At 35.8% G+C, this 12,123-nt stretch overlaps 1 protein-coding gene across 1 annotated transcript in view; it reads right to left on the bottom strand.

Moving 5' to 3' along the window:
• Positions 1-12,123, bottom strand: part of LOC123554446 (uncharacterized) — a 14,929-nt gene extending 2,806 nt beyond the window's left edge. The window contains exons 1-6 of the mRNA XM_053547098.1: positions 11,529-12,123; positions 9,390-9,556; positions 7,857-7,971; positions 7,173-7,251; positions 6,736-6,906; positions 6,202-6,332 (exon numbers count right to left, since the gene is read on the bottom strand). Coding sequence (XP_053403073.1) covers positions 6,202-6,332; positions 6,736-6,906; positions 7,173-7,251; positions 7,857-7,971; positions 9,390-9,556; positions 11,529-11,924 — 1,059 coding nt within the window. The 5' untranslated portion in view covers positions 11,925-12,123. The remainder of the gene's footprint in view (positions 1-6,201; positions 6,333-6,735; positions 6,907-7,172; positions 7,252-7,856; positions 7,972-9,389; positions 9,557-11,528) is intronic.

Below are 12,123 nucleotides of genomic sequence, written 5' to 3'. Positions count from 1 at the left end.
TTATATTTGAAATTCAGTTGATTCGAACTACCTTTAGCTCGAATAAATTTGAGGATTTCTTCTTTTTTTCGAGTAGTGAGTTTCGAGTTAAAAAGTGAGTTTCGAGTAAAAAAAGTGAGTTAAGGGAAGATAAGGAAACCACAAACTGTGGTTTGAAATGAAATGGAGGGGAACCTGGGGTCTTTCTCTGGTACCATGCATAGAGGGGCACCTGGGGTCTTCCTTTAGTACCATGCATGGTGAGGCACCTGGAGTCTTCCTTTAGTACCATGCATGGAGGGACACCTGGGGTCTTCCTCTGGTACCATGCATGGCGGGGCACCTGGGGTATTCCTCTGGTACCATGCATGGAGGGGAACCTGGGGTCTTCCTCTGGTACCATGCATGGAGGGGCACCTGGGGTATTCCTCTGGTACCATGCATGGAGGGGCACCAGGTGTATTCCTCTGGTACCGTGCATGGAGGGGCACCTGGGGTCTTCCTCCGGTACCGTGCATGGAAGGGCACCTGGGGTATTCCTCTGGTACCGTGCATGGAGGGGCACCTGGGGTCTTCCTCTGGTACCATACATGGAGGGACACCTGGGGTCTTTCTCCAGTACCATCCATGGTGGGGCACCTGGGGTCTTTCTCTAGTACCATTCATGATGGGGCACCTGGGGTCTTTCTCTAGTACGATGCATGGAGGGGCACCTGGGGTCTTCTTCTAATACCATGCATGAGGGACTCCTAGGGCCTTCCTTTAGTATCATCCATAGTGGGGCACCTTGGGGTCTTCCTTTAATACCATGCATGGAGGGGCACCTGGGGTCTTCCTTTGGTACCATGCATGGAGGGACACATGGGGTCTTTCTCTAGTACCATCCATGGTGGGGCACCTAGGGTCTTCCTTTAATACCATGCGTGGAGGGGTACCTGGGGTCTTTCTCTAGTACCATGGAAAATCATCAAATTTTTGTGTCAGTGTTATATGTCAAACAAAAACACACAAAATATGTAACTGTCTAATGCAAACCTTAATGCATGAATATTTGATCACCACCCGTAAGAAAATGTACCTACCTTCCAATGAAAATTTAACAGTGACTTAATGTTAATGAACTTTTAATGGAGACCAATTACAAGTGGTATTTGAAAACTTATTTTTCCTTGAAAAGATCAAATACCCAAAACTTTTATGCAGCTTCTTCTAGCCGCGTCCTTTAACAAGTACATGTACTTATTTCACATCTGCCAAATAAGTAGTGTATCTATTGTGAAAATGGCGAATTGACCCAGGTTTCCCCTTTTCAATAAAAACATACGAAAATGTATGAATGTGAAACCCCTTATCTAATGTATTGTTTTACAAGAAGACTTTAATATTTTTTACATGTTCACAAGCGCATACATTAAATTGTAGTCTAAACTGAAGTAAAACTCTTCAAAAGAAACCTTGAAAAATTAAACAAATTCCTTGAAAAACAGTACAAACTATTACCTCATGAATTGTTTTTCCACCGCTATAAACCATTTATCTACCTGGTACTAACAACATACCGGTAATTATTGTTTTTTTAACCAATATTTGCGCTAAGTTCAGTAATTTGAATATTACTAGTACTTTCGTTTCTTTAAAACAATGCAAAGAAAGCACTTTCATATCTTAAAGATGATTATCTCTAAGTGAACTGAAAAATAAGGCAATTAATTTGGATGGCATCTACTTAGTGTTACAATCATTCTGCTAACTATGTATCAATAACAAGAGCCGTCAGAGGACATACACGCTTCATTCTACAACTTTGTCAACTGAATAAATATAAAAGTCGAAAAAGGGGCTTAATTTTATGAAAATGCAAAGTTGAAGTATGAAACCTGTGAATTGCATGTCAGATCATCACAGTGAACAAGTGTATGAAGTTTCAATCCATTCCCATTAGCGAGTACTGATAAGCCAGCTTACATACACAAACTTAACCAAAAATTGTGGTGTTAAAAGAGGGACATCATTTTGTAAACAAGAGGGTTATGATGATCCTATATCGCTAATGAGCATTTCTATTTTTCGAGTAGTGATTTTCGAGTAAAAAAGAGAGTTTCGAGTTAAAAAAAAAAAAAAGAGAGTTTCGAGTTAAAAAAAAAAAGAGAGTTTCGAGTAAAAAAAGTGAGATTCGACTTAATTTTTAAAAAAGTGAGTTTCGAGTTTAAAAAGTGAGATTCGAGTTAAATTTTAAAAGTGAGTTTCGAGTTTAAAAAGTGAGATTCGAGTTAAATTTTAAAAGTGAGTTTCGAGTTTAAAAAGTGAGGAAAGGGAAGATAAGGGAACCACAAACTGTGGTTTGAAATGAAATGGTACGGCCTGAAATACATAGTTTGGCGTGTTATTTTTTCTGTTATTTCTCTTTTTATATGTTCTGTTACATTTGTGTACACGAATATCATTTTGTGCTGGTTTGTGACGCATTTACACTTTTGACACAGCAGTATATACCGTCATATTTTACGCGGATGCCAAGCATGTTCAAGCTAATGGAACTGTTTTGAAGCACTACAATACGACATTATTACATCATCTATCGAAGCAAATCTTTTAACCCTTACACTGCTAAATTTATATAATGAACTTGTCCATCTTTCAATTAGAACAATACCATTAACTGTTAAAAGGGATGTTTACCAAAAATATACTGGCTGAATGGCGAACAGTGCAGATCATGATTAGACGGCACGAATATGCAGGCTGATCATGATCTACACTGGTCGCAAAAGCAGAATTAATCGTGTCCAACCTGGTACACGGCCGAGCAAGTTGGAGCATTTGAACATAGTTGGACTGTACTATATTTCGCTGAACAATTAAGTTATAAATAAAAATTTATTGGTACATCTCAATATCAAAAATTTCAAAACAGGAACATCTAAATTAAAGATAAATGTTTTTTCTTCAAAATCATGTAAACTCCATAAATGATGTGAATCATAAGGATATTTATTCTTAATTATACCCCCACAAAACGAAGTTTGGGGTGGGGGTATATAGGAGTGAGCTTGTCGGTCGGTCGGTCGGTCGGTCGGTCTGTTGGTTGTATGGTTTCCGGATGTTAACTGTTGAAAGGCTTGACCGATTCAAATAATTTTTGGTGAACAGGTGTAACATCAGAAAATACAGGTCAAGATCGACTTTGAGGTCAGTAGGTCAAAGGTCAAGGTCAAAGTGACCCTGAACAGTTAAACGGTTTCCGGATGATAACTTGAGAACGCTTGGACCTAGGATCATATATTTTGGTACACAGATGTATCATCCTAAAATGCAGGTCAAGTTGGACTTTGAGATCGGTAAGTCAAAGGTCAAGTTCACAGTGACTAAGAAAAGTTAAATGGTTTCCAGATGATAACTTGAAAACGCTTGGGTCTAGGATCATTATTTTTTGTACACGAATCTATCATCATACAAAGCAGGTTAAGTTTGACTTTGAGGTTGGTAGGTCAAAGGTCAAGGTCACAGTGACACTGAACAGTTTAACAGTTTCCGGATGATAACTTGAGAAAGCTTAGACCTAGGATCATATATTTTGGTACACAGGTGTATTATCATTAAATGCAGGCCAAGTTCTACTTTGAGGTCAGTAGGTCAAAGGACAAGATCACAGTGACTCGGAACTGTTAAATGGTTTCCGGATGATAACTTGGAGAACGCTTGGGTCTAGGATCATAATTTTTTCTTCATGATAAAATACAGGTCAAGTTCGACTTTGAGGCTAGTAGGTCAAAGATCAAGGTCACAATGTCACAAAATAGTTAAACGGTTTCCGGATGACAACTTGAGATCGCTTGAGCTTACGATCATGAAAATTGATAGGGAGGTTGATTATGACCAGCAGATGACCCCTTATGATTTTGCGGTCAAAGGGTCACAGGTCAAGGTCACAGTGACCTGGAACATTAAAAACGGTTTCCGGACAATAATTTCAGAACACTTTGTAATAGGATAACAAAACTTATTAGGGAGGTTGGTCATGACCAGCAGATGACTCCTATTAATTACGAATTGCAAAGGTCAAAGGTCAGAGTGACCTGGAACATTGAAACCTTTTCCGGACAATAACTTGAGGACGCTTAGACCGAGGATCATGAAACTTCAAAGGGATGTTGATCATGACTAGCAGATGGCTTGTATTGATTTTGAGGTCAGTAGGTCAAAGGTCAAGCAAGTTTGGCTTGACATTGGCTTAGTTCTGTGACAAGGCCATAATGTGGGGGTATAATTTGTCACTCCTGTGACAACTCTGGTTTTAAAAGAATTCGCTCATCTGACTTTGACTGTTTGACCTTAATTGTATAATGACACGTTAGATCATAAACGGTTAGATCTGTAGGTTAGTGCCTTTAATACTTTTTTCAATAAATGAACCTGAAACACTGTTAAAACTAAATCGCTTTCTCAAAGGGACTGGACTCCAGATTTTGGCTAAAAAATGACTTTCTTTTAAAACTGAAGGTTTTGTCATATTACGACTTTTATCACATGAATGTTTATTTCCATTTTTTTTAAATAATCCACGTGATGCTCTATGCATTTGATTTAGGTCATGCAGTTTAATTAGGAAATAGAATATTGAAATTCATGTAAATCTAGTACTCTTTATAATATTATTTTTAGATGATATAAAATTTCAAACTCGGGGCTAAATTAGAAAATACAAAATGCTTACGATATATAATAATTTTACTTGAAGATTTCATTTGCCACAATTTTAAACAAACACATCTTTTTGAAATAAATTTCACAATATTGAATTGTGAAAAACACAGACTTCCTTTTGTAATAGATTCAAGCTGTAACAATACATGTACAGATCAAAAAGATCCAGATACAAATACATCACACTATATCACTATTGTGATGACCTGTTGTCCCATAACTCTACAGGGGCCAGGAATTATACTGCTATGATGATAAGGTTGATTGCTTCACAAGTAAGCAGGGGCCCTAGTAGTTTCTACTAGGAAACCTGGGCAAAAAGAACATACTGTAATGGTCTTAATCTTTCTAATTTGGTTCTGCAAAGGCATCTTATCTATGCGTGGTTGATTCTTCTGGTTTGAACAATGTATAGCCTTGCAAAAACCATTATTATTCTTTCTGTTTTAATGCAATGCATTCCCCTGACGACAATTTTTACACCGACCTATAATTTTTGGGGGTTTGATGTGACCAATTACGCGGTCTAAACTCCTTAGCGGTGCCTTTGCAGTGGATATTTCAAAGAAGATTCCCTCGACTATGTCCTTTTAGTTTTTGTTTGTCTTTTTATCTAATACGTTTCTATTTACTTAAAAGATATTATAAATAGTATATGAAAAACATGTTAATTATTTGCAGGTCAACGCATACATAAATTGTTGTAGAGTTTCGTTCTGTCTGGGGTGGTGTGTGGGGGGAGGGGGGGGGGGAAGGGGCGGGGCTTCGTTCTTGAAATAAGACTATTCCTCTTAGATTTCCGTTCTTGTTTTAAAGCATTATGGTAAAGATTTAAGCGTTTTTACTATCTCTATGTTTACATTACTGAAAAAAAAATACAAACACTTCAAGTTTTAAAATTTAAGTTTGCGGTGGCAATTTGCATTTGTGAATTGTTGTTTTTCGGCACAAACTATGTATTTAACAATATTCTAAAAGTTTTTAACAACCTATGTATTATTGAGAAGTATTCATAGTGTTTCATCCTTGCCATAGATAGGAAAGGTTATTAGATTTGTGATCTGATTAAAATCATATCTTTTAAATGCAAATAACAGGATCCTTATATATGAAGATCGTATACTTTAGTGAGATTATAAGTCAAGAAAGATGCGACGGAAATAATGCAAGACTTTAAGATCGTAGTAATATTCCGCGAAATAACGAGTGCAAAGGTTTAAATAATATCCTTTTTTTATTACATAGGCCCTATATGTAAATAGTGCACTAAGTCTAATATACTAGATTGGATCATGTAAATAATCGTTGTTTTATTTAAAATGTTCGCCACTTGTTTCTTTTGGTTTCAGACTGTTACCCTGTTGAAAGCTCAAATAAGCTGATTTTACGTACGAAAGGGGAGAAAGAGTCGTATCGACCCAAACGGGTTAAGCGGCCAACAACTCTACCGCTAGATCACTTCTCCTCTTATAAAATGAACTTGAGCACAATGTTTCGAAAGAGTAAACCACAGCTTACTTGTACTACTATTTGACCATTCGGATCTATTGCAATGAACCACTGCTTTGTCACGTCACAAAGAGTACTTGCAAAGTTTATATGTCCTTCACTGTCAACCGGCCAAAACTTTGTGCGCTTCCATATAATCACTGAAATAAAGAATGTAACTTTTTTACATTAATGATTGATGATAAGTCAAACTATCGAAAAGCTGGGTTTCACTTTTATACTCAACAAAATATATTTACGGTAATTTCAAAAAAAAATTTAAAACCCTAGATAGTTCACTTAATGAATGATTTCCGTATGAAAATCAATCAGAATTAATTTCTTGGTATCTAATTTGAATAATATATGGAATCTGAAACTGAAATCTTAAAATTAAATTAAACTTTTTTATTTCTGAGCCTTAATACATATTACTGAGTATATATAAATGAAATATCAACGCTTTTAAGGCTAACTAAACAATGTCTTATAATGCGTACGCATTATAAAACAATTATATTTGAATTTACAGATTATCTAAAAAGACCAAATGACCATACATACTTTTTCTGTCATTACCATCATTCAATAGTCCTGTCCGAACTTTACCATCACGAATGTCAAGATACTTTGCAGTGCCAGGTATCTTATAAAGGTGTTTGCTAATTGGTCTTTCAATTGGTTTATCACCTTCAAACTCTTTGTACTGTAAATCAGTAACTGCTGGAAGATCATCTTGAAAAGATCAAGCGGTAGTTATAATGAGGTAGATAATTCCACATGTAGAAGACAATGTTACCTTTAAACAAGCATCTGAAGGAAGCTGCCCAGAAGTTTCAAAAGCAAATGGAGTTCCAACAATTGAAATAATATTACGAACAATTTTGCTGATTTTTCATGACACAAATTAGAAACTGATAATGGTTAGTGGATAAAAGAATACGAGAAACAATGTTCAGCATATAAAATCAGACGAAAGAAACTCTTCATGCCAAAAATACCTTTTTCATTTCCAGGAGGTAGAACAGCACTGGTCTGTATCCACTCCCATTTCTGTTTAGACAGTTTTCTTCTAATAGCCTGAAATGTTTAGTAGCAGGACTTAGTATAGGTTAGTGTTTACTGGTAAGCATTTATTAAACTAAGTTTGTTTGGTGCAGTGCAGTCGCGCGACCAATATAATTTGATAAATGCTTACTAATAAACACTAACCGGTTTAGAGTTTAGAATTATTTTTGGTTTACAAACATAAGCTCCGCCTATAGTTTGTGACTTACCGGGTTAATAAACGACTGGAATTAAATGTTGACTAACCAAAATAAATTTATCGATAATTTGAAAAATACTGCAATGCCATTGGACAAAAAATAGTTTCAAACATTAAATAAATTTACCGGGTTGGTTGATCGGTAAATGTAAAATCAATTTGCATTTGCCATTTATCTCTGCATTATATAGACCTGTATGTATTAGCAATAAACTATGAATAAACTAAACTACTTTGAAGGGACGTTTGACATTATTTGAGCTTGCCTATCTTCCTCCATCCGTTTTATGAAAATGATATAAAACATTAATATAAAATTATATTCATATGGAAATTTTGCAGCAGTGTAAATCTGTAATAAATCCTTTCTAACATTTCTCATTTATCCAAAAATCAATTAATTATCAAAAGATAATACCAAAATCAACTGTATTATCCCTTCTACTTTGACATGTTGAAACAAGCCCAACACTTCTGTGTGCGACAGTTTCGGAACAAACAAGTCATTCACCAACACAAGCTCATCATTATCTCTTGAAACGAAAGAAAATATCTGTTTCACAAGGTTCCCCATTGAAGTCCTTTCATGTAGTTATCTTTGATATTTAGTTTTCAGACAAGTTGTATCACCTTTAACGCAAAACCCGTAAAACTGCACATAAAATCATGTGATAACCTGACAACAATTTTAAGATAAAGCTGATGGGTTTCATAAGAGTCTAAGATAAAGCACAGAGCAAATGTTTTTATTTTTTTAATTTATTTATTTATTTTTATAAAACCTGTCCCAAACTACACGAATAATGTAATACTCATTTTAATGTAATGATGAAATTGATAGCTAAACAGACATCTTATTTCGATACAGACAAGTACGTCATTATATATATAATACATAACATAAGTAAAAAAAAAGAATGTAAAAGTTCCTAGTTATTGCTTTGTAATACCTATTAGAAATTATTGATTAATCAACACTTAGCCTGATAGCAGCAAGTGATTCTGTCTTTGCTACCAGTTCAGACCAAGATAAGCATGCACATCCATGCAGTACGATCATGGTCTGCCCTGTTCGCCATTCAGTCATGAGTATTCTGGTAAGTACCTCTTTCAACAGTCAATGGTACGTCCAAATTAAAAGACGGACCAATTCATTATATAAGTTCAGCAGGGTAATGGTGTACTGAGGTGTACTGGTCAGGAACCCAGGCAATCCTTGCGTGTATCAGTGCTATACACTAGGCACGTTAAAGAACCAGGCTGTCTATTCGCAACGAGCTAGGCTAAGTTAGCCGGACAAGCCTGTATCTGATTTCTGATCTCTCTGTCGTGGGGGCTTTGTCTCACTCTGTCCCTCTGGTCAGATCGCTCTGTGTCTGTACTAGTAGAGGATGAATTATGCGCCCTGTGTGGCTGCATTTGAACTATGTAAAGCGCCTTTGAATGTGAAATTGATCATGAAAAGGGCGCTATATAAATCTGGTATAATAATAATGGGTTAATGACCTTCATATGAATACGAAGTACAGCATATTTCTTACGGTGACTGGATCAGTAGTTTCTGTAGTGATTAGTGATACTCTTTTGCCCGATGTAGTAAATGTTATTTTAACGCTATGGTCACTGTTACCTTTTGTTATTTTAATGTATTGTGTCCTTTAACCTTCTCTATGTTGTGTACGTGTCCTGGTGTTTTTGTTGTTGTTTCTGTGTGTATTTTTTGTATTGAACAACTTGACCTTTGTCTTTATTACTGTATATGTCTTTATTGAATAGGGACATTTTGGCTCTGTCTGAAATTTATATATTATATGGCTTATTGTGTCCAGTTTAATTAGACTTTGCGGGAACTCTCTTAAATTGTTCATAGACGAAACCTATTGACATACAGGGCATACAATATAAAAGTAATACATGGACACACAAAAAAGGAATAGAGAAAAAGATTTACTTTATCTTCATTTCTGAAGCCGGTTGATTTGGTTCAATTTTCACAAGGAAGTGTCGGTAATATTTCTTTCCGTATTTGTAGGTACATAATGTTGCTCCAAAGTCATCTTCTTCGGATTTATCGGCAAACTTGTGGGGAATCGTTATTTTCGTATGTTGATCTGGTTTCTGTAATGAAACGGTACATCATTATTATAATATGAATATCCGTTTAAGAAAAAAATGTAAATGAATGTAAAGTGTCTTTGAACGCGTTAATCATAAAATGGTCGGTATATAAATCTGGGATAAAAATATCAAATAAAATACATATCAAAGACCCCACCCACCACTTCCAAGTTGGCTGAGAAATGATCCATACTCGTCGAAGTTGCATCAAACTACATTTTGGCAAAGATTTTTTTTTCAAAATGTAGACTAAAAATGCACCATTGACTACCATTTCATATCTATATTTCAAAATTTTCAAGGGGAAGAGCTCCCTGACCGCTAAAAATAAGGGGAGAACCCCTTCAGTACCTCAACATTTAGACCAAAAATATTCACCAGAGGCTACCATTTTCATACCTGTTTTTCAAAATGTTCAAGTGAGAAAGCCCCCTGAACCCTAAACATGACATCGATACTCCCTCCTATCATGTATACATCAAATTTTAGACCACATTTCATCCAGACCTGTATTTCAAAATTTTCCAAGAGAAGATCCCTCTGACACCCCCTGCAGTAGTGGGGTATCCTTCGAGTACCTCAGTTTTTTATAAAATGCACCAGTGGGCACTATTCCATACCTTTATCTAAAAACAAATATTGAGGGAGGAGACCTCCCCACTCTTCCGTCCAATATGGACAGAGTAGCTCTCCAGTACCTACCCTCTTTCGGCGCTATGCACCTTGCCGGTGAAGGTTTTGTTCTTCACAGGTGCTCCCCACCCCCGTAAAACATTTCTGGATCCAGGCCTGCCCATGCTGAGTATCATCACTTTTATCTCATGCGCATTTTTATTGGTTGACTATTAGACAGTTACAAACGGTTATGTTTTCAATAATTAACATTACAGACATCCGCTGAGACGCACTAAACTGAATTTCAGCCTTTAACAAAACCTGCAACAAAATAACCTTGTTAGTTTCATGTATTTATGGCAATCAAACGTTCTATAAGATAGATTACATTTGAAATTAATTTGTTTTGCAAGACTATTGTGATTTAGATTATTGAACAACAAGCATGACTTACCGACTCAGTGGTTAAAATGTTTATTGTCACGCTGCTTTCAAATAGCATAAAATTTTCCTGAAAAGTCACCATTGGCCGCAGAAAACAGCTAAGAGTGATATTTGATGTGCTTTATGACAAGTGATTTTTCATATTTTAGCAGAATAAAAAATCTCTAAGAAATATGTTTGATCGTAAATGAAAAGGGCATTGCGTTACAAAAAAAACACAACTGTCTTGTACTATCGCGACTGATTACGTCCCAAGTCCGCAGAGCCCAAACCGCAAAATAATCAATCTATGTAAAATACTTTCTTCCAATTGCCCAAATTAATTTAAACACAAATGTGATCTGCCACAAAACATAGTAATGATTAGCATATAATACCGTTTCGACCATTGTTCCTTTGGTATTTTCCTTGACTACTGAAACCGTTCGGTGCACGTTATGTTTAGATTTATTTCCAAAGCCATTTGTAAATTCATCGTTTGGTAAAGCTGACTGTATTCGAATAAATTTAAGACTTTGTATACCGTCTAAGTGTACTTATACCACCTAAAACGTCCTTAAATTCCATATTTGCGCGCTTAGCCTATTTTATGTGCTTTCTAATTAATTGATATACAATCAATGCAACTATTTATGATATATCAAACTGCATCTATATACTAAAATGCGATTCAACTATAGGTGGAAATGTCATTAGAAATATATGACCAAATATACAAAGACTAAAACTTGGCACTATAAAGAACAGAGGAGTTTTAAGTAACAGTAATAGTTTTATTTAAATAGATCTCGTAAGGTACATGCTATATTAAAAGAGCAATAATTTTCCTAGCAAATGCGCGCCTCTCATTTGTGTGATGTAGACAGAAGGAAATTAAAATGTCTATCAATTATTATTTACAATTAAACAGTACCTGTCTTTTTAATGGTATGCCACAGAATTTCATTCTATGTTCGGTCGTCAGTTTTCTTGGACTCATATCAGCATAATCTTGTGGGACCTCATTGGGCACACTCGGTAGCTCTTGAAGCTGTCTCGGATATATAGTGTCAAAGCCAAATCCATCTTCTAACTTCGGTCTTGACCTGGATATCTGGCATGTTTTGTCGTTTCCTGGTTCCTTTTCACCATCTGTCTCTATGTCATCCTCTACCACTAGTGTTGTTCCCGTAACATTTGTGAACTCAGTATCCTTTTTGTCATTATCTTCTTCTAGAATGGTTTCAGGCGTAGACTTGCTGACTTCCATTTCTAACTTCCGCCTTTTACCATCAGTCTTTGTCTGTCTGTGACTGTCCTGCCTTTTCATTTCAGTTATTTAAGTACACGATTAAACGCATTAGAAAGATATCCAGACAATATCAAAAATGAAAGAATAACCAGTCTTTCTTCACTATCTTTTAATTTTTATCTTTATTTCTTAAAACTGAACAGATATATATGCTTCCACGCCTTAGTTCTACGAATCAATTCTATTCACAACTAAATCTGAAAGAGCTTTGTATTTC

This window comes from Mercenaria mercenaria, chromosome 7 (genome assembly GCF_021730395.1).
Source record: "Mercenaria mercenaria strain notata chromosome 7, MADL_Memer_1, whole genome shotgun sequence".
NCBI lineage: Eukaryota > Metazoa > Mollusca > Bivalvia > Venerida > Veneridae > Mercenaria > Mercenaria mercenaria.
Note: the sequence above shows the minus strand (reverse complement) of the source record. Positions and strands in the feature narration are given on the sequence as shown.